The sequence below is a fragment of the Aedes albopictus genome, chromosome 3 (genome assembly GCF_035046485.1).
Source record: "Aedes albopictus strain Foshan chromosome 3, AalbF5, whole genome shotgun sequence".
Lineage (NCBI taxonomy): Eukaryota > Metazoa > Arthropoda > Insecta > Diptera > Culicidae > Aedes > Aedes albopictus.
This window is the reverse complement of record NC_085138.1, coordinates 1639514-1662951: the sequence shown is the minus strand read 5'-3', so window position 1 is coordinate 1662951 and position 23438 is coordinate 1639514. Positions and strand designations below refer to the sequence as shown.

The window sequence follows — 23438 nt, the reverse complement described above, 5'->3', positions numbered from 1 at the left end:
ATATTGACGTACAATTACTCAAAAGCTTAATCTTTCTTGCACTCTGCTTAGAGACACTTTTTGTAGCAACTTGAAGTCACGGAAAAGTGTTTCCACTCGATAAGAACTTTCAAGGGTTTTTAGAGAAAATCGCATATTTTCAAATACTGCACCAAAAATTATGAAACTTTTGATTTCGAATTATTCTTAAGAGAAAATCCAGATAAATGGCCAAACATAGTTTAGATACCTTTAGGAACCCTATTATAAGTTCTTTTTTTAGTGTGACGTCCTCACTGGGACACTGCTTCTTACCTTAGTGTTTTATGAGCACTTCCACAGTCAAGGATTTTCCTTTACGAAAAGTTCTTGGAACGACCGGGAATTGAACGCGTCACCCTTAGTATGGTCATGCTGAATATTCACACCTTAACAGCTGTGGCTATAGAAACTTTGTATAAAATATGAACATTCACGTGAATTTCATATGGTTTCGTTGAAAAATATAAATTGTGTTTCGGATTCTTGGGGGGCCCCCTTCATCGGGGGGCCCGGGGCACTTGCCCCCTTTGCCCCCCCTTAAATCCGGGCCTGAGCGTCACCCTATGAAAACTATGGGAAAATGCTCCAAATTTGGTCAAAATAGTTTAAACGCTTTATCTTCTTTTTTGTTTCAAATTTCTCATCAAAGTTGTCTAAGAACCATTTTTAGAGTTTTCAAAAACGTACATTTTCGTGCGCTGAGAATGTTGCTACAACTTTGTAGAAGACCATATTAATCTAAGAAATTATTTGAAGGCGCTGAATGCATCTTTTCTCGTAAATCTGTTTCGTGGACCATTGTGCATTGTCTTCTCGGGTTCTGCCGCTGCTGCCGCTGTTTCCATGGTCTTGCTTGGTCGGCATAATTGACTTTCGAAGACTTGGCAGGGCCTACTTGAGATGCTTGCTGATGTTGGACTTCAAGGAGGCAAAGTCAATGATGGAGTCAAGCCGCTGCTCAACCAGCTCCATCGCAGAGAACTCCGTCCAATATCTCAATCGACAAACTATCCGGGAATGAAATTGGGTTACCGACGCTGTACATAGCTCCCTACTCCTCCATCTGTTTTCTCTAACGGAGACCTAGCCAACGCGCTTCTCGGGAAGGGATTATCCGCTCTCTGCGATCGATACTATCGTACGCCGCGCCGCTTTGAAGTCGATGAACACTGAACAGGATGTACGCTGGGGCCTGGTATTCGTGGCGTTTTTGGGGGATTTGCAGCATGGAGAAAGATCTGGACCGTTGTCGAGCGGCCGTCGACGAAGAATGATGAAGTTAAGATCCCATAGGGCACTGCATGAAATTCTTTCCTTCTCTTACAGAAATTTTGTAAACAACAAGGCCAAGAAACGTCAAAATTCCATAAATCAAAACAATGCAGTGCCCTATTGGTAGATCTCCAACCTAAACAAAATATAAAAAACAGTTACACCGGCGGTCACTGCCTACTTCGATCGATGATCAATTGTAAGTGTAATGTAATTAAATACCATGCGCCTCCATACCGATAAGCATGCATTTTTTCCGTTCAACATCGATGGTGTATATTAAATTAACACTAACATTTTTTTTTGCTAAACGGACAAGTACGAGAAATGTCATCTATTCTTAGATATGTTGGTATTGAAAGAACAACTTCTACTGCATTCTGCCTAATTTCATAGTATGTTCCGAAAATGTTACCGTCAGTTAATGATATGTAATTTTCATTTTCTTCTTTCCCTAACGCTAATCGCCCAAATTATAGCACAATCGTCGACTCGGTAGAGGTTTCACCCACTTTCAACAGCAGCCCCATCGATGGCATGGAGGTAATGGAGTCCAGTCGGACAACTCTCGCATACATAACAATGAGTCTTTATAAAAAATGCACAGCACTAATCTACAATTCAACTACCACCCCTAACCAGCATTACGCAGATCTGTACCATCTGGGTCGGGAACACTCGCAACCGTCGTCGAAAGTGAAGCAGGAAAACATGAGCCCCATCCTGCGAGACAACGTCGTGCAGCTGTTGAAGGCAGTTCGCCCGCTAAGCTTCTCGTAAATAAACGTCCGTGAGCCTTGAAATAAATACGTGCTCCCGTTGCCGTCTGCCACGATCAAAAATCAAAAGTGTTTTGAATCCAAAGCGAAACAAATCCAATCATTTATTTATTAATAAAATCTTCTCGGAAAGTTTGGTTATCATCACCTCGCATTCGCTCTGAATTCTGCTCCTCATGCCGGTTGATGGTGCCTTCGGAAGGTAAAGCTGGCTTAGTAGGTATGATGCTGTAAATATCCTTACGTCGTGATTGTTATGTTCGATTCGCGTCGAAGGGAGCCAGCAATCTCCGCCTCAGTCAGTCAGCAAGGCCATGTGGCACACAATTTAAAGCAGATCAAAGCACCCCGTCATCGGCAGGAACTAGCTTGAGCGAGCAGAGTAGGCCATGAAAACAGAGAGCGATATGTTAGGGAAGGCTCTCATCTGCTCCGCGCTCGATCTAGTACTGCACGGAGAACGGCAGTTTTCCTCTCGGGGCTTCGGCGTGGAAAGCCTTTCTCCCACCGTTTTTCGTGGCTACTCTTGGGAAGATGCTGCGATGGCGTTTACGAAGCTGATCAGCAGCACTAGGACAGTAGTAGTCTCCGGCGGCTCGACTCGGCTAGTAGCGATTGAAAACTCACGGGTGTCCGCAAATGCCACTTGGTGGTTCGGGAGTTTTTCTTTTTCTTTTTTTAGTACGCCATAAAAATTGATCTCGGACGCTGCGGTATTCACGGATAGAAGAGAAAGTGTTTTTCATTTGGAGAAGAAAAAAATGCAGTGAAGTTTTCAAGCGAATAATTCGATAACACAATTATAACCTAGTTCGGTATGGTGAACCATTGTACCTGTGTGCGCATAATGGAAGTATGAATATAATATTCGAAGAAAAAAATGAGAGTGCATGATAAGTCGAGTTATTATTATTCATAAAAAGCCAGGGTGAATTTTAATGAAAGTGCTTCATGGAGAATAAAGGAATGTCGGATGTGGATTACGCTCGGAATAACTTGATGCGGAGAGAGCTGAAGTAAGCCCTGCCTGCTGGAGTAAACGTACAAACAAATTAAGTGGACATCTTTTCACAGAACCAGTTGCGGGTAATTGTGGGGAAAGATGAGACAATTTCAAACAGTTGGAAAATTTTCAGAGAACTAACCTTAGTCAAGGCCATTGAAAATTTTCCAACTGTCTCCGTATCGTAGTTGGCCACGAACGCACAGTCTACTACGGTTCTCTATCGAACGCGCTCTTACGCAATTTAAAGTGCACTTGGGATTACTGATAAATATTTGTGGCTACCATAACCCAAATCAACCATACCAAACTCCATTCAACCATCGAGAAACAGGAAATTGGTTTTAGCCACGGTACAATGCCGTACTAAATCTTATTATCGTATTACTTTATGCGTGCAGCCGCAAAGGTGGCCCTGTCAAAAAGCGCTCAACACCTATAAACATCTCATCGTCATTGCCTGCACTCCGATTTTTTCGAATTGAAATTTGTCGTAATTCAGTTAGCCTTCCGCCGAAATCAGGAGGTAGAGCGAATTTTGTCTAAAAATGGATAATCGTTAATAATCAAATTTTCCCGTCCATTGACATCGGCATCGATACATACTTTTCACTGATGGTATGAAAAAAAAACCTTATCCCTCTCGCGTCTATTGAATAATTCGTATGCAAATTGAGTTTGATTTTGGTTACATCAGAATGATTAATGGTTCAATATCGCATACCTACACCATTATTGGCAAGAGGTTTCCGAGAACAGGGGGACGAGACGAAGCGTTGAAATTGATGGAAATTAATTCGCCCGCGTAGGTAGGTCCAGTTCTAGAGTTGCACTTTTATACTAGCGATATAATGTAATCAAATTTTAACAAAGGAAGCCGCAAAATGATTTGAATTTTTCCGCTTGTTTGTGCGCTGTGTTTGTTCCAGCTAATCATTACACATTGTATGGCTTGCTTTGATGGCGTTTCATTTCTAAAAGTATTAAAAGTTGACATACCTGAATGGAGCTCCCATTTCAAATATCGGTACCAACACTTTAGAAGGACGTAACAGCTACTAAAATAGTACCTTCTTATGAAGATGTGGGCTTCTTTTCTTTCTGGTAACCCACTAGCGCCAAGAAAGATAACATCCTCCTCTACTTGATAATGTTTTTTGAGAAGGTATTGGTTCTAAGTGCTAAAACGCCCATTTGAACCAATGGTGCCGATATATGAAAAAAAAAAACACGCAATAGCGCGTACACATTTTGATGATGCATAGTGAAGCATGTAGTAATTACTTTCTGATGGACTTTGCTGCCATATTTTGCTATTTGTCTGCTGAACGAAAATGCGATTATCCAAATGCTACCCAACGTGTTTGTGATTACCAATATCAGATGATACATAATTACTGTTTTGTTATTTTTGCCGCAGAATTGACTGTGTTTAATTATATATTCTCTGCTATGACAAGCGCTGAATGCTATCATGCCTCAATTCCAAACTAGAGCTGGCAATAAATAATATAGGCGGTTCAAGATAAATGGTGCCGGTTTAATGTTGGTATTAACTGGATGGGGGTTTCTTCACAGAGGAAATTGAACGACGGACAATGCAGATTCGGTGGCCTTGTTATAAATACCTCTTGTAACAGCCCGCGGAACAACGAAAAACTTTCATTCATTCCAAAAATAGAAACTGAAGAATTTGACTTTAATGACCACCCAATCAACAGCATCTTCTCAAAAGTGAATGAATTCTTGTAGCAATCCCTGGAAAAAGACCTGGAGGAATTCCTGGGGAAATCTCCAGAGGAATTCTGGGAGGAATTGCTGGAGAAATATCTGAAAAAATCCCTAGAGAAATTCCAGGAGGAATTCCTGCAAGAACCCTTGGAGGAATTTCCGGAGGATTCCCTGAAAGAATCTCTGGGAATACCCCCTGGATAAATTCGTGGAGAAATCCCTGGAAGAATCCTTGAAGCAATTCCTGGACGAATCTCTGGAAGAATTCCTCGAGGAATGAAACCCTGAAAAATTTCTGATAGTATTCCCGGAGGATTTCCTTGAAGAATTCCTAGAAGATTTGCTGAAGGAAGTCCTGGAGGAATTGCTGACATAGTTTCTGGAGGATGTCCAGGAGCAATGTCTGGAGAAGTTCCTGGAGGAATTCCTGAAAAAAATTCTGGGGTATTTTCTGGAGAATTCCTGTAAAAGTTCCTGGAGAAATCCCTGGATAAAATCCTGAAGGAATTCTTAGAGGTATTCCTGTGGAAATTGCTGGAGGAACCTCAAGAGGAATTCTTGAACGAATTACTGGATAAACTTCTAGAGGAATCTCCAGAGGAATTATATTTCCTTGGGGATCCTTGAAGAAATTTGTGGAGAAATCCCTGGAGGAATCTCTAGAGGAATACCTGGAGGAATCCTTGAAAAACTGCTGAATGTATTCCTGGAGAATTTCCTGAAAGAATTCATTAGATGAGCTTCTGGAGGAATCCCTGGGAAAATCCCTGGAGAAATTCCAGGAGAAATCCTTGAAGCATATCATGAAGGAATTTCAGGTAAAATTCGTGGAGAAATGCCTGGAGGAATCCCTGAAAAAATCCTGAAAGTATTCCTGGAGAATTCCCTGCAAGAATTTCTGAGAAAAAAAAACCTAGAAGATTTTCTGGAAAAAATCCTGGAGAAATTGCTGACATAATATCTGAAGGATTTCCAGGAGCAATTCCTGGATTAATTTCTAGAGTAATTGCTGGAGGAATTCCTGAAGAAATTCTTGCGGTAATTATTGGAGAATTTCCTGGAGGAGTTCCTTTGGTAATTGCTGAAGGAATCCTTGATGGAATTCCTAGAGGAATCTTTGGAGGAGTGCTTGCAACAATTACTGGATGAATTTCCGGGGGAATCTCTAGGGAAACTCTGTGAAAAGTTTCTGAAAAATTCACTAAGAAATTCCTAAATTTTAGAGAAATTTCTGGTGGAATTCCTGGAGAAAGCCTCGAAGGATTTTTTGAAGGAATCCCTGGGAGAATCCTTGGAGAAATTCGTGGAGAAATCTCTGGAAAAATCCCTGAAGAAGCTCCTCGAAGAATTTTTAGTGGAATTCCTAGAGGAATCCCTGCATCAATTCCTGGATGAAAATCTGGAAGAATTCTTGGAGGATTTTCTGAAAAAATCTAGGAGGTATTCCTAGAGATAATTCTGGAAGAACATTTAAAGAGTTTCCTGGAGAAATTCCTGGATGAATTGCTGACATAATTTATGATGGAATTTTTTGAATAATTTCTGGAGAAATTCCTGGAGAAATCCCAAAAGAAATTCCTGGAGGAATTCCTCGACGAGACACTGGAGAAATTCCTGGATGAAATCCTGTGGGAATGCCTGCATGAATTTGTGGAGGTATTCAAGGAAGAATTCCTGAAGCAATGCCAGAAGAAACTCCTGGAGGAGTCCCTGAAGCATTTTTTGAATAATTTCTGGAGAAATTCCTGGAGAAATCCCAGAAGAAATTCCTGGAGGAATTCCTCGACGAGACACTGGAGAAATTCCTGGATGAAATCCTGTGGGAATGCCTGCATGAATTTGTGGAGGTATCCAAGGAAGAATTCCTGAAGCAATGCCAGAAGAAACTCCTGGAGGAGTCCCTGAAGCAATTCCTGGAGGAATCTCTGCAAGAATCAAAGGAGGAATCCCTGGATGAATGCCTGAAAAATTTCCTGGAAGAATGCCTAGCAGAATTCCTGGTGGAATTTTTGGGGGACTCCCTTAAGTAATTCCTGGAGAAATCTTTGGAGGAATTCCTCTAGGAGTCTCTGGAAAAAATCCCTTGAAGATTTCCTGGATAAATTTCTATAGGAATTCCTAGTGGAATTCCTGGAAGAGTCCTGGAAGCAATTATTGGAGGAATCTCTGGAAGGAGTCCTGAAGGAATACATTGAGGAAACCCTGGAGGATTTCTTGGAGGAATCTCTGTAACAATTCTTGTAGGAACTCCTGGAAGAATTTTCAGAGAAATCCTTGAAAAAATACTAGAGGAATGAACAGTCCCTGGAGTAAGTACTGAATTAATTCCTGAAGGAGTTCCTTAAATAATACAAGGAGGGGAGGCTCTTTGGAGGATTTTTTTTAAATAAGTTGTTCCAGCAAGAAACACAGAAGAAAATCCTGAGTTATTCCTTGCAGAAACTCTTGGAGGAATCCATGGAGGCATCCCTGGAGGATACCCTGGAGGAATGCCTGTAGGGATTAACGGAGGAATCTCTAGAAACACTCCTGGAAGAGTCTCTAGAAGAATTTCTGGAGGATTCTCTAGAGGCACTTCTGAAGAAATTCCTGGAGCAATCAGAAGAAATTCGTGGAGGAATCCCTTGAGAAATTCCTGGAGGAATCCTAGGAATAATTCCAGAGGAAATTGCAGATGGAGTCCTTGGAAAAAACCCTGAAGGAGTTCTAAGAAAAGTTCGTGGAAGAACTCTTTGAGGAATCCCTGTAGGAGCTCCTGAAGGAATCCCGGAAATAGTTCCTAGAGGCACTCCTAAGGGAAGCCCTAAACAGTCCCTGGAGGAAGAACTAGATTAATTTCTAAAGGAATACCTGAAAGAATTTCAAGAGGAACTCCTGAAGGCATTCTAAAAAGTGTATCTGAAGGAATCCTTGGAGAATTTTTTAGAATAATCCCTAGAGTTGCTCCTGAAAGAAACACAGAAGAAATTCCCGGGTGAAACTCTGAAGGAATTTCTGAAGGAAAACCTGGAGGAATTCCCAAAGAAATCTCATGAGGAATCCCGGATGTAATCCCATGAGGAATTCCTTTGGAAATCCCAGGAAAGCGTTCTTAATAAATTCCCGGGAGAGTTTCTGTTGGAAAAAGATATGAAGGAATTCATGTCTGCAATAACTTTTGGACGAATTATTGTTGGAATATTTGTATGGACTCCCAAAATAATGTATTGTACAATGTTTGAAGGAACGCCTGCATTAATTTTTAGTAAATCTCTGGTAAAATTTCCTGTAAGGGTTTCTGAAAGATATTCCTACTGAAATACTTCGGATTATTCCAGATTGAATTATTGGAGCAATCTCTAGTGGAATTCTTGAAGGAATATATGGAGTAATCCCTGAAGAAATCTGTGAACGAACACTTGCAAACATACCTGAAAGAAATTCTGTTGACATTCTTTTGGGAATCCCAGGAGAAATTCCTGGAGGAATCCTCGAAAAAAGCACTGGAACAATCACTGGAGGAACCTCTGTAGATATCCCAGGAGAAATTCCCGGAGGAATGTCTGGTGAAACCCATAGAACTCATTGAAAAATTTTCTGGAGCAATCCACGATGGAATCACTGAAGGAAGCTATGAACAAATTCCAGGAGGAATTCGTCGATGCATCCTTGCAGAAGTATCAGTGAAAATTTCTGAAGGAATCGTGGGAGGAATTCTTGAATCATTTCTTGGAACAAAGCCCGAAACAATCACTATCAGAACCTTGCAAGATTACCATGGGAGAATTCACGATGGAGAAACTTCTGGAGAAGTCTCTTGTGGAATTTCCGAAAGAATCCCTGAAGAAGTTCCTGAATAAATGAATAAAGGGATTTGTATAGGTGTTCTTGAAGGAATTCGTAAAGAAATCCCAGGTATTTTGCTCTTAGAATGACGTTTGTTTGAATTGAATACTAGAGAAAATTTGTGTAGCAGTAGCACATAACAGCACTCTATAGCAGCAAATGGTTCTTCAGAGTCCTTCTTTTTCCCTACCGCAACCGGTTCCGGCATATCTGGAAAATTTGGCATGCTGTTTTTGTATTCCATAAATAAACATTCAACCAAGCGTGTTATTCGATAAAATTCTATTTTAAGATTGAAGTGGTTCTCTTGAAGAAATATTTGGCGAAATTTCCTGTAGTTCTCGAGTAAACGAGGTTTGATAATGGTGGATAAAAACCTTAATTACACAAGTTTACAAAATAAAATGAAAGTCGTGAACTTCTGTCAACGACCAAAATTTTTGAAGCACAATTTAGTGCTGATTTCGAAACTGACCTTCAAAAAAATTAAAGTAGAACAGTTTTTGAGTTTTACCTCAATATCGAGTTTTGTAACTTTTCAAAATATGTAATTTACTAAAATTCAAATATATTGTGTTTTGTTCAACCAATTTTAAATCTTTTTCCATAAATTTAAAGCTGAATACAATACCATTCGATCATCTGAATACAGGTTTTGCGTCAGATTGATGAAAATCAAGATATTGGCGAGTTTTGGGGACAATCTTCTTAAATTTTAGCAAAATTCCCAAAATTTTTTGAAGAAATGTATTTTTTCAATAAGAAAAAACCAACTTATAAATTCTTTCTCGATGTTTATTTGACATATCATATGTAGGCGAGTTACAGTAAAAATTTCAGCTCAATCGGAGCATTGATTACGAAGAATGTGATGCTTGAAGTGAGCGACTTTGCTTAAAAATAGAACAAAAATCGATTTCAAATCATCAACGTTGTATGGGAAGTCGAAAAAAAAATCCGCTCTACTGTAATTTTTTTCCTTCGCGTTTTCGAATTCAGGGCATGATTCTACACCAAAAATGATCATCAGCTTACCGAGTTCAAAAATGCTGTAAACTAGTGTTATTAATATAGTTTATTTTTTGAGATTTTTTTGGAACTCTGAGTTTGATAATCTTTGAGTTGGCTCGATTTAAAAAAACAAATCTGGCGGCCAGGGAGGGGAGGCACCCTCTGGCTACGCCCATGGAAAGTACTCAAAGAATACTTGTTCGAGGAGAGGCAGGCCAAGTTCTAATAAGAACGTAGAGCTATGGAGAAGAAGAAAAATACAGCAATGCAGTTTTATAAATTTGCTATAACGAATAGGGTGACGATGGGTATTATCGGCAGGTTTGTTCTCTTCGTCATGGAGGGTTTTTGTGGGCCGAATTGCCTTAAACTTGGGCATATAGCTCAGCTTTGTTGGGAAGGATTTGAGGCCAACTCTGAGACCTACAGGTTTCAAAAAGCTCTTCATGACGAAAATAACCGAGAATGCGTAAGTTCCCCTATTTATACAATACTAGCTGTCCCGGCAAACGTCGTACTGCCTGCCTACTGTGTTTTTGTCATACAGCTCCCTAGAGATGTCCGTAGCTTCATCTGTATGGAAGCTCCCCTTTCCAGAGATAGGAGGAGTCTCACACTATGCTAAGAACCTTCCCCGGCCCCAAAAGAACTCACATACAAAATTTCACGCCGATCCGTTCTGTAGTTTCCGAATCCATAAGGGTCAGGCAGACAGACAGACAGACAGAAATTCATCTATATCTATATACATATATAAAAATGAGTTTGAAGTCCCTTTGAATCACTCTCGGTGCACTCAAGAGTGAAGCCACGTTCTAACAATCGCTCTTCAATTTTGCTCCAATTACACGATAAAACCGATACTAAAATTAAGTGGAAGCATCGCTATAGATAGTGCTCACGGGATACATCACAACCTGCATCTTATAAGCGTAAATTTGTGATTATTTGTGCATTAAACAGACTACTTTTGGTTTAGACCATTACCGTGATTGTTATGAGTGTCCGTAACAAGCGTACAGCCATGGATGAGTGCTTCGCCTGTAATAGTGAAATCAAGGCGGATGAAAGGTGTGTGAAGTGTTTGTTTTGCAGCAATTCCCTGCATATGAAATGTGCTGGTTTGTCCGAGTCACGGTACAATAAGGTCCAGAAAAACAACTGTTTTTACTGTTCAACTCAATGTGAGTCATCACACACGAACACTAAAAAAATTGATGAGCTGCTCCAATCAGTAAAAACTCTACAAGTGTCTGTGAACAAGATCGATGAGAAATGTGAAGCCAATATGGAGTGTCTAAAGAAGACTGATCAGATGATGGTGAAATTCAGTGTCTCACTTAATGAGCTCGCTGCTTCTCAGGCTGAAATGCAAAAATCGGTGCAAGAGGTGAAATCGTCGCAAGATTTCATTGCTGCGCAATACGATGACATTAAAGTGTGCTTTGAGAAGATGAAATCAGACTGTGCTGGGTTCTCTACGAAAATGAGTGAACATGATAGTCATTTGGGGACACTCAAATCATCAGTGAGTGATATGCAAAAGAGATTGCGCATCGCTGAGCAAGCTGCTCTAAAGAACGAACTCATTATCAACGGTGTTCCAAAGTCACTTGCTCTCAGTGAAACAATCATCGTCTCCAAGATTGCTGCGGCTGTAGGCGTACAACTCTACTCGCCTGATATAGAGAGGGCGAGACGATTTGGAAATGGGATGATACATGTGGAGTTCAACAACTCCAAAGTGCGCAACGATATTCTCCGAGCGCGTAAGGGCAAATCTCTCTACCTCGATGAGATTGGCTTTGATAACGTTGCTGTTGCCAGTGCGGGTACAAGCCGGTCTTCTCCAAACCATCAAACCAAACAGAACCAACATACTCAAGTTTTCATCAACGAGAATCTCACAAGAGAGACTAGGATGCTTTTTCGGGCGGCCAAATCTCTTCGCTCTTCGCATGGATACAAAGACGTGTGGTGTAACAAAGGTCTTGTTTACTGGTCTTGCTGTTGCTGTCTATTACTCATTCCTTTTCACAATGGATACACCACATCATGAAGATTTTTTGAACAATGTAGACCTGAATCAAAATCTCACTGTAATACACAGGCCATACGATGAAATTTTTACTACTTCTACTTTGAATATTCTATCAATAAATATAAATTCAATCAGAAACAAAATTAATGAATTACACCTGTATTTGTCCAACTTTAAATCAACCGTTCATATTATTTGTATTACTGAAATACGCCTACGCCCTGATGAGCTGTATTTATGTCATCTCAATGATTATATAGAAATATGCTCTCCGCGATCATCAAGAACTGGAGGAGGGGCGTGTATATTCATCCATCGGTCGCTTGCTTTTGAAACAGTAGTTAACGAAGAATTCTTTGAGGGTAGTGCAATCGTAGTTGAGCTTCGTAGTCCTAAGCTGAAAATTGGAGTTGTTTATCGACCACCTCACGCTGATTTAACGGCTAGCGTAAATTTTATAGACATGCTCTGGGAGAACCACAATCGAATGGTGTGTGTAGGCGACTATAATATTAATTTGTTAAGCCCATCTTCCACTCAATATCAGTCAATGGTTACCTCTAACGGATATTCAATTCTAAATAGACTAGATGCACATAGTTTCATCCATGGAAATAGTTTGTCAGGTTCAATAATCGATCATGGATATACGGATGTGATGAACTACGAGTATGCTGTTGGTTTGCATGATATAAGCTTTTCTGACCATAGAGCAATGTTGATTAGCTTAAATGGCATTCCAAATGTTGTAGCTCAAGGTTCAGTAAAAGAAGTTCTGAAGTATAATCTTGAACAAGCCGTTCTAGACTTTGATCGTGTGATCACACAAGCAACAAACTTAAATGAATTTTGTATATTAACGTCAGATGTTATTAAAACCAATTCAAAGAAAGTCAAAATCAAACAAAAATGTAATCGTAAGTCTCCTTGGATAGATGAATTTGTTCTTAATCATATTCGAATCAGAGAACATCTCTTTCGAAGAACTTTGAAGTGGCCCACCAACCAACAAGTCAAGCAAAATTATTGTAGACAAAAAAACTATGTTACGAAAATAATAAGACAAAAACAAAAACAGTATTACAGTTTTCAGATAGAGAGCAAGCGTAATAACATTCGAAAAGTATGGAACATTATTATAATGATTAATTGTAGAACAACATCAAATGAGAAGAACAGCATAACTGAAATTACTGAAGGTGGATTACACATATCAGATAAGACTAAAATATGTAATGCTTTCAACAAATATTTCATTGACATTCCAGTTCAACTACATAGTATACTAAAATCACAATTCAATAATCGACAACAAGTGTGCACTTTAAATACGAGTATAACTAATTCTATGGTGATGCTACCAGCCTCGTTAAACGAAGTGGGGAACTATGTTCGAGAAATGAAAAGTTCATGTTCTGCTGGAATAGATTTGATTCCAGCAAAGTTTTTGAAGCTAAATCCTGATGTTATACTCCCAACGCTCACTATTTTTTTTGAATAGGTCTATGCTTGAAGGAGAATTTCCAGAAACACTTAAAATAGCTAGAGTTGCGCCAATATATAAATCTGGTAGGAAATCGATGGTCGAAAACTATAGGCCGATTTCTATACTTTCTAATTTGTCTAAACCATACGAAAAGATAATTCATACCAGGTTACTTGATTTTTTTGATAGAAATGATTTGATTAACAAAAATCAATTTGGGTTTCAGCCTCGTTCCAACACAACGAGTGCAGTAGTAAGCTTAGTAAATGATATACAAACAAATATAGACAGAAAAAGAGTATGTTCCGTAATTTTTTTGGATGTCTTCAAGGCTTTCGATTGTGTTCCTCATAACTTGTTATTACAGAAACTATTTAGATACGGTATAAGAGGAAATGCTCACTGTTTGATCCAATCTTATTTAAAAAATAGAAAACAAATTGTGCAATTGGACGGTCACACTAGTCGTGAAGGCAGTATAGAATACGGTGTGCCTCAGGGATCAATTCTAGGGCCTCTTTTGTTTATTATCTTCGTTAATGATGTATTTGATCTTCCGTTGAAAGGTACACTAGTTATGTATGCAGATGATTCTGCTCTTGTGTATAGCTCAGAAAACATAGAAGAATTATTTGAAAATATGCAACACGATCTAAATCTCATAAATAATTGGTTTTATAATAACGGCTTAACTGTAAATGGAACGAAATCCAAGTATATGATCTTTTCAAGTACTGATCGATACAATACCTCTAACAACAATCTTCATTTAGGAGCTTCCCAGCTGGAAAGAGTACAAGACCATACTTACCTTGGGTTGGTAATGCAGCAAAATCTGAAATGGAACTGTCATATAAATAGCGTGCTCTCAAAGATTGTAAAGTTCCTTGGAATGTTGAGGAGAACTAGCCACATGCTATCACCGAAAGATAGAAAAAAACTTATATTACGCACACGTTCACTCCCAAATAACTTACATCAGTGGTTTTCAACCGGGGGGGAATTCCCCCCTAGGGGGGAATTGCGTCCTCCTAGGGGGGGAATTGCCCACCAAAGAATATTATTTTATTTTCATCAATTTTCAACATTGAAATTTTTCAATTTATCTCTTGCTTCTAAGACGCTACCTACATCTTTGAGCATTGCTTTGGATCAAATGATTACAGTTGTTAATTTTGTTAAACTCAGCATTTTGAATCAAGACTTTGTACCAACATGGATTCCAATCAATGCTTTTGTATCACACCAAGGTACGTTCGTTGTCAAGGGGAAATGTGGTGGATCTTTTTTTGATCGCAAATTTGAAGTGAAGATTTTTCTTGAACTCCAAGCGAAATGTGAACATTTGGACATGATGCATTTTCAAAAAAAGCGCAACATTGAGATTCAACATTCTCGAGAACCACAAGTGTTCGCGCGTCTCAAGAACGGTTTTCGGACACTTAGCTAAAAACTCGCGGCGGACTGTAATCGAAACACTAATTTATTACGCGAACAGAAAACGACGAGATGTAGTTCTCGCGGCGGTATATTTACTTCTGATTAATTGCTTATGTACAAAATAACAGCTGACCGGCGGCGGCGATCGAGAGGCGATCGTATGCAAAGCCTATCGGATTGCTACCTACTGGGCCCGATCGTTGCCTAGACCGAAACGGACCAAGACAAAACGGGTGGCAGAACGAGATAACCAACAGTTCCACGACTGTGGAACATGTTTGGTCACTCACTCTCTTCTCATCTATCCCTTGCACGACCATAGCCGGCCGCCTTGAAATATCCTCGATTTCAACCTATCCTCTTCTAGCTAACATTTGTGTTCAAATTTATCTAGGTAGTAATTTTAGAATAAACAAATTCACTTTCTTATATACTATTCTGCTGCTGCTACTGTTGACGACGATGATGAGCCAACGGGATGACCTTGGCCTATATACTATGCACCGATGGGCTGTCGACTGCCAATCGCTCTTCATAGGGTTGTTGTTGCTCGATGTTGTTGTTCTCGGTGTGCCTCGGTTGGATGGGAAATTGATGATGTAGTATCGTGTAGTGAAATTTGTAAAACCGGAACAACTTACCTGGCAGACAAATTTCTGCACTGGAGACCGTTCCGTCTGCCAGGACTTGTTGACTACCGATGCAATCCATTAACGGTGATTTGGTGACGATAACTTCAGTGGGTGTTGGATGATCTCGGTGTGTGGACTGTAGATTTGTTTTTTACAACGATGACTTGTTTTACAGGCCTCGATGCATTGCAGCGATTTCGACATTCGATGATTGGTAACTGGACTACGACGATTACGGCTTCTTGGACGACTCCTGATGATTCTTGCTGCTGATGACTACTTGACTGACTTGGACGACTTGAATGTAACCTTCGAAGGAATTGCTGACGACCTGATCTCGGACGTTTGGCTGCGTAGACGACTTGAGCGCCGCCTTCGAAGGAACTACGACGGGCGACTGTATTCCGGACGATGACGATACGACGTGCTTGACTCGATGGGTGGCTTGGAAAATTTGGACGACTTGATCTCGGATGTTGAGACAATCTGTGCCTCTGGTGACGATGGTGATCGCTGAATAAAATGAGAGGGTGCTTTTATAAACGAAATTTTGAATACGAAAAAGACTTCCCTGGATGGAGGCCCTTTGGCCTCCGGTGGACGCCCGAGCGGCGTCGACGATGACAGACTATTGTTTCCGGATGATTACTTGACGTGATGACTTGGTAAACGGAATGGACGCCGTCTTCGAGCTGACGATTGACGATCCTTGACCTTGGACTTCTGACTACTGATGGCTTGGACGGATGTAGAGGCAATCTGTGCCGCGGGTGACGTTGGTGGACTCTGAATAATATGAAAGGGTGCTTTTTCACATGTAATGCTGAAAACAAGAATGACTTGCCTGGACGGAGGCCCTCAGGCCTCCGTTGGACGCCCGTGTGGCGCCGACGGTCCCTCTGACGAACGATGGTAGTTACGAAAGGTCCTGTTCTCGATGACGATGATGTTTGTCGGTTTCGTTGCTATCCGTGGCGGTTGTGACGAATCCTCGATGCCAAATGATCTTCACAGGATGGCCATACCCGTGGGAAATCATGGCGGGAACCCGGGAGGTTGAATTGCGCACTTCTTCCTCCAATTGCAACGGACGACTCGAACCTCGGAACATCAAACGTTTTTGGGATTTTAATTTCAGGACAGACGAAATACTACCAGGTTTCTAGCCATTTGCTAGACTGACGAGACAAACTGGACGGGATGCAACGATGCACATGCAACAACCACCAACGTACACGACACATATTACCTCAATTTAGACGACAATGGACGGAAGACAACTCAAATTTGACTTGAGTGTCGAAAGTTTGGCTGCACCAAACGGCAGGGAGGTATGTCTGAAGAAAAATGATCGGATTACTTTTTCGAAAATTTAACAAATACATAACTTAACTGGGGTTGCGGAGGTCTTTTCGACCTCCGCCGTTGGAGGAGTCCTAGTTCTCCCCTTCGCCAGATGGAAAATTGTCGCGGATTGGCAGCACGCAGATCTTGGAGATCGCTCGCTGGTAACTGCCATCTTTGGTCCGCACGGTAACAACTCTGATGTTCCCGTCAGACCCAGGGTGAACCTCGGTCACCCGTGCCAACTGCCACTTCAAGGGTGGCAAATTCTCCTCTTTCAAAACAACCATAGTGCCAACAGCTATGTTGTTCCTCTGCCTCGTCCATTTCGTCCGATTGTGGAGGTTGGACAAATACTGCTCTGACCATTTCTTCCACAACCTCTGGGTGAACTCCGTCATTCTTTCCCAAGCCGAAAGTCTGTTCTCCGGAACTCCACCAAGATCGGGTCCCGGAATGGCCGTCAGCAGCCGCTGGATCAAAAAATGTCCAGGGGTGAGGGCCTCAAAGTCGTCCGGATCGTTGCTGATCGGGGTCAGCGGTCTTGAATTCAGGATTGCCTCTGTCTGCGCCAGCACCGTTTGCATCCTGTCGTATTCCAGGCTGCGGGTGCCAATCGTTCGCTTGAACAGGGTTTTGAACGACTTCACCGTTGATTCCCACAGTCCTCCGAAGTTCGGTGAGCGGGCTGGAATGAACCGGAACTCGATCCTGTCCTCTATCGTCTGCCGAAGCACTGCATCCGTGAACTGCTGACTTGCGAACAGCTGGGCTAGCTCATCCAGCTTTCGTCTAGCGCCGACGAAGTTCGTCGCGTTATCGCACATAATCAACGAAGGTTTGCCACGACGCGCAGTGAACCGTTGCAACGTCGCGAGGAATGCCTGCGTCGACAGATCGGCCGCTAGCTCCAAATGCACCGCTTTGGTAATTAGGCACACGTAGACTGCTACGAAGCAGTTGATCGGTCGGGCTCGACGCTGCGGGTACACCACGTGGAACGGACCGCAGTAATCGACACCGACTTTCTGGAACGGAAAGCATGGTCTGACTCGCTCGGGTGGTAGATCGGCCATCACTTGCTCCTGGATTTTCGGTTTCGCACGAAAGCACTGCACGCATTCGTGGATAACCTGCCTTGCGAGATTCCTGGCGCTCGTTGGCCAGAATCGCTCTCGGACTGCCGTGACGACCTGCTGTTGACCAGCGTGGAAGTGTTTACGGTGGTAATACACTACGACGATTCTCGTGAAGGGATGCCGATGGTCGAGTATGTACGGATGCTTCCTGCCATCCGGAACAGCCGTGTTCTTCAACCGGCCGCCAACGCACAATACGCCTTCAACTAATTGGGGATTGAGGTTTGAAATTCTAGAGGAATCCTGCACCTGTCCGTGTCGAGCGATGTCCGCGAATTCCTGTGGAAAGCATTCCCGCTGCGAAAGCTTCACCAGCTCCTTGACTGCGTCGTCGTACTCCTGGGACGTGATACAGCCTACTTTCCGACAGGACCGATTCGCCGGCGATGAATTCCACTTGAACCGTCGAATGTGAACAGTCAGCCGAACTAGATCCACCAGCGATGAACGAAGTCCGAAGATCTCACTAGGGGAAACGGCGGGGAGGGCCGCGACAATCGCTTTCTCCTCTAAGTCTGCCTGGTCGAGACTGCCTTCATCGATCTGTGCCGAATTGGGCCAGTACTGGTTGTCCAACATCAACCATTTCGGTCCGTGAAACCATCGAGACTCGTATTGAAGCTGTGCTGGACTCATTCCTCGTGGAATAATGTCCGCCGGGTTATCCTCACCAGCGACGTGCTTCCAAACACTTCCCTTCGTAATGTGCTGGATTTCGGAGACACGATTTGCCACAAACTGCTTCCATCTCGCAGGTGACGATGAAAGCCAGCAGACGACGATCGTCGAGTCTGTCCAGAAGTGGCACTTGGTGACGACGTTGATGTTTTTGGCGACCTTCTCATACAGGTGAGCGAGGAGAAGTGCCGAAGACAACTCTAGGCGGGGTGTTGACAGCGACTTCTTGTTTTTCTTCAAATTCTCGAGCGGAGCCACCCGAGATTTGGAGGTCAGCAGGTGAACTGACACGTTCCCATCTGCTGTCACGGTACGCACGTACACGCATGCGCCGTATGCCTTGTTCGACGCGTCGCAGAATCCGTGCAGCTCAATCGTTTCGGTGCTACGGCTCGTTCCGACCCATCGGGGAACTGCAATCCCGTCTAGGCCTGCTAGATTTCGCCTGTACTCACGCCACTGCTCTTGAAGCTGCGAGCTAAGCGGTTCATCCCACTCGCAGTCGTGCTTCCAAAGATCTTGAAGGAAGATCTTTGCCTGGATGATTACCGGACCCACCAGTCCTAACGGGTCGAATAGTCGAGACGCATCAGACAAGACGCAACGCTTCGTAATCTCCGCGACCTCATTCCAAACTGGCGAACTGAATCGGAAGCAGTCCGTGCTAGGCTCCCATGTCAAGCCTAACGTTTTCACGGCAGCGGTAGACGAATCTAGCTCCAGAATCGAGCGCTCATCTCTCAAACCCTCCGGCACCGCTGACAGCAACTCTTTGCTGTTAGAATTCCACTTTCGCAAGGAGAATCCGGCAGACTGCAGGAGTTCTACCATCTGACCAACTAGTGTCTTCCCTTCTTCGATGTCGTCTACGCCGGACAGCATATCATCGACGTAGAAGTCCTTTCTGAGGACCTTTGCCCCTGCAGGATGCGACTTTTCCCCTTCTTCTGCCAGGCGCTGCAGACACTTCGTTGCAAGGTATGGAGCGGACGCCGTACCGTAGGTGACTGTCGTGAGAGCGAAAGTACGGATCGGCTCTGAAGCGCTGTCTCTCCAAACGATCCTTTGCAGCTGCTGTTCGGCTGCATTCATCAGTACCATGCGGTACATTTTAGCGACGTCTCCTACGAGGGCGAATCGGTGCGTACGGAACCGGAGAGTGATGTCCACGATCATGTCCTGCACAACGGGTCCCACCATTAGAGCATCGTTCAGCGAAATCCCACTGGAAGTCTTGCAGGAGGCATCGAAAACGACACGCAGCTTCGTAGTCGTGCTGTCTGGCTTCAGAATAGCGTGGTGAGGCAAGTAATACGACAACGCGCTCGCATCATCGTCGGAAAGCTCCTTCATGTGGCCCATGTCCAGATATTCGCACATGAACTCTGCGTACTGCTTCTTCAGTTCTGGATTCATCGCGAGCCGCCTTTCTACTCCCAAGAATCGCTTGATCGCTGTAGATCTTGAATCGCCTAGTTGCTGAATCATCCTCTCCTTCTTCGGCAGTGTGACTACGTACCTCCCTTCTTCGTCCCGAAACGTCGTCCTGTCGAAAAACTCCTCGCAGGCCGATTCTTCGACCGACAGCGTGCTGGTTGACTGGCAAGTCTCTACCTCCCAGAACCGGGAAAGTTGATCCTGGATCTCCGCTGTCGAACAAACGTGGGTTAGAGAGTACGAAGCAGTAGTAGGACCCTCGGGAACAGGACCGGAAACAATCCATCCGAACACGGTGTCTTGTAGAGTCGGGCCGTCGTCTGTTGCCTTCCGCCGTTCGTTTTTGAGCAGCTCCATGTAGTATTCTGCTCCGATGATGATGTCTATCGGTCCCATCTCGAAGAACTTGGGATCCGCTAGCAGCGAGGGATTCGGAAGATTCCACGTTGCGGCACAGATGCTTGCAGTCGGCAGTGAAACAGTCAGCTTCGGCAACACGTGAAACGACATCTCTTCGACGAACGACGATATGTTCGGCGACCTTGGACCTACTACAGCGGTAATCAGCTTTGTCGACACTGCTTGCGACGATCCAATGCCTTGAATCGACAGGTAGACTGGCGTTTCGTCTAGCTTCAGCTTGCTAGCGAAACCTCTTGTCATGAGACAATGCTGTGAACACGAGTCTAGCAGAGCTCGTGCTACCACGGGGTTGCCGTAGCGGTCTTGAATGCTGACTAGTGCGGTCGAGAGAATAATGGTTTGTGTCGGTGTAATTGGGAGAGCTACATGTGTTTGGCTTGTGGTGGCGTGTTCTGTGGCTGGCTGAGTGTGTGAGTCTGGTGTGTTTGCAGTGTTAGCAGTCCGTGTCTGTTGGTTCGGTGTTGGCGGCTTGGATTGTGGCTGTCTAGGTTGTTGATTGACTGTCGACGGTCTTGACTGCGTGGGTGGAACGGAGGATCTGGGTGCGTCAGAGTGCAGCAGTGTGTGATGCTTCTGATGGCACTGATGACACGTTCCCTTCTCACAGGTTCTGGCGAAATGTCCAGGATACAAACAATTCCGGCAGAGCTTGTTCCTGTTTGCAGCCTCAATCCTCTCCGGCACACTCATCCGCTGGAATCTTGCGCACTGGAATACAGAGTGTCGTGGCTCGCTGCAGAAATGGCACTTCAGAGTGGACTTGAAAGATGTGTTGCACACCGCTGGACGAGATTGTCGTTGCTGGATGGGAACCGTAGGCCTTGATGGAGCGATCGACTGTAGAACGGAGCAGTGACTCTTCAGAAAGTCCATCACAGCGGGATACTGTGCAACTTCCTTGCTGTTGTGGTGGGTTTCCCAGTGGCGCAGGGTAGCCATGTCTAATCGGGAACAAACCATATATGCGAGAATCGTGCTCCAGTCCGATGGTTTTTCTCCGATCTTTTCCAGCATTTGCAGGTTCTTCTCGAAAGCGCTGATCAATCGGTTGAGCTCCTCGTAGCTTTCCTTCTTGAGGGCCTCCACGGCGAAAAGTGCATCGAGGTGCGCCTTGACGATCAACTTCTTGTTTTCGTATCGGCTCTCCAACGCCTTCCAGGCCACCGCATAGTTGGCTGCAGACAAATCAATGCAGTTTATTTCCTGCAGCGCATCACCGGACAACGAAGACCTCAAGTACGTAAACTTGTCCACTTCCGTGAGGAGATTGCTGTCATGTATGAGACTCCGGAAGCTGTCACGGTACGGTACCCATTCGTTGATCTTTCCAGTGAACGACGGCAGCTTAATTTCGGGGAGCTTCACCTTTGCAAACTGGGTTCCTGATTGCGCATCCGGTGCTTGCGACGTGGAGTTCTTCAACGTACTGCATCCAATCGACTGGAAGGCCTGCAGTTCGGACTTCAGCGCGTAGTAGCAGTTTTCGAAGTTCTGCTGCACTTTGTCATTCTGCTCAACGAGCGCTTCTTCGTCGCCATCCTCAACCGCATCCTCCAAAAGCAGCTCGATTTGCAATCGGGTTTCGAGGAACTGACTAAACAGCTTGTCCAATGCTTCCAGTCTAACGCTCACTTGTCCCGCATCTCGCTTCGATTGGAAACCACTGACGAACTGCTGGATTCCTTCCAGCGATTTCCGCAGCTGGTGCTCCTGCTTGTTAAGCGTTCGGAGGTCAGGCATAATTGGACACTAATTACACTCGCACTAACGATCGAGATGGGCAGCTCAATCAAACAAAGTATCACGTCACTCCACTGCACAGTCAAAAATGCACACCACTGCACTGCACTTGCACAATTTCAAAGCACTACGATCGACTCGACGAACCACCCAACGCGACCCGGTTGACAGACTTACAACCCAATAAAAACGACAGCAGCAGGGGAACCAACCATGGAAGAATCGACAGGCCAAGAAATCCAGCGAAACCGAGACCAGACCAGACTTTAACGGGCGGACAACCAGGGCTACTGCTCTTGAAATAAAATGGACTCACATCACATGCACAGAACAAATCATTTATTTGCAACAGCCACAGATTACGGCGATACATGCAATTCGCCACCACTCATGCACTCTACTCCCTTTTTCTTCCGGCCTGCAACCGTCCTCGTTGATGCAATTCCTCGCCGGGGAATGTCCGCTGTCCGATCCGGTGTCCCGATTCCGCCTCTGGGGATCTCGCCGTCGCAGGAGATGGCCACTATCAGCTCCTGTGGTCTCCACTGGTTTCTGCACTTTTAGCACTACCGACGGCGCACAATTTCTACCGCGATGGCGCAATGTTCACTTATAATGGTGACACTATTCACTAGTCACCGCCAATGCACAATAGTGCAACCGTCCATCACTGTTCTTTCACTTGCCAATTGTCCACTTTTGCCGCGCCCGTGTCCGAGAACCTTCGCCAGGAACGATAATCCGGCTCGAAGGACCAAATGTTCGCGCGTCTCAAGAACGGTTTTCGGACACTTAGCTAAAAACTCGCGGCGGACTGTAATCGAAACACTAATTTATTACGCGAACAGAAAACGACGAGATGTAGTTCTCGCGGCGGTATATTTACTTCTGATTAATTGCTTATGTACAAAATAACAGCTGACCGGCGGCGGCGATCGAGAGGCGATCGTATGCAAAGCCTATCGGATTGCTACCTACTGGGCCCGATCGTTGCCTAGACCGAAACGGACCAAGACAAAACGGGTGGCAGAACGAGATAACCAACAGTTCCACGACTGTGGAACATGTTTGGTCACTCACTCTCTTCTCATCTATCCCTTGCACGACCAACAAGAAATGAAACTTTTCAACTCTTGATGTCCAGGAAAGAGATCTTGATCATAAGCGGCCCACACCCCAAGATTTGGTAAATGGCCTTGCGTGTGTCATTGTCATTCGTGACCACTTTTGCGAATCGGGATTTTCAACGATGCTGCGGATAAAGATAAAGTATCGGAATAGACCGGACATCGAAGATAACCTGAAGTGTGATTTGTCAACGATAACTTCAAGGATGAAATTCCTAGCTGAAAATGTACAGGTGCAAATTTCGCATTGAATTTAACATCAGAAAACTGTTTTTTTGCTTGTCAGTGACTAAAAATGAAATCATTTTT

General features: G+C 43.9%; 3 protein-coding genes across 5 annotated transcripts in view; 2 read left to right on the top strand and 1 right to left on the bottom strand.

The window, feature by feature from the left end:
• Nucleotides 1-23438, top strand: part of LOC134289565 (uncharacterized) — a 246262-nt gene that overhangs the window by 99397 nt on the left and 123427 nt on the right. The gene's annotated exons all lie outside the window — the stretch shown is intronic.
• Nucleotides 1-23438, top strand: part of LOC109411216 (dynein axonemal intermediate chain 7) — a 132789-nt gene that overhangs the window by 87585 nt on the left and 21766 nt on the right. For 2 of the 3 annotated variants that reach the window (XM_062842366.1, XM_029864532.2), the window contains 2 exons: nt 1773-1836; nt 1936-3088. In XM_062842366.1, the coding sequence (XP_062698350.1) occupies nt 1773-1836; nt 1936-2073 (202 nt within the window). In that variant the 3' untranslated portion in view covers nt 2074-3088. Of the gene's footprint in view, nt 1-1772; nt 1837-1935; nt 3159-23438 lie in introns of all 3 variants that reach the window. The other variant, XM_062842365.1, reaches the window with a different exon arrangement.
• On the bottom strand, nt 16678-22002 carry LOC134289657 (uncharacterized). Its single transcript, XM_062855848.1, has one exon. It carries the CDS (start codon nt 22000-22002, stop codon nt 16678-16680), a length of 5325 nt encoding a protein of 1774 aa, XP_062711832.1.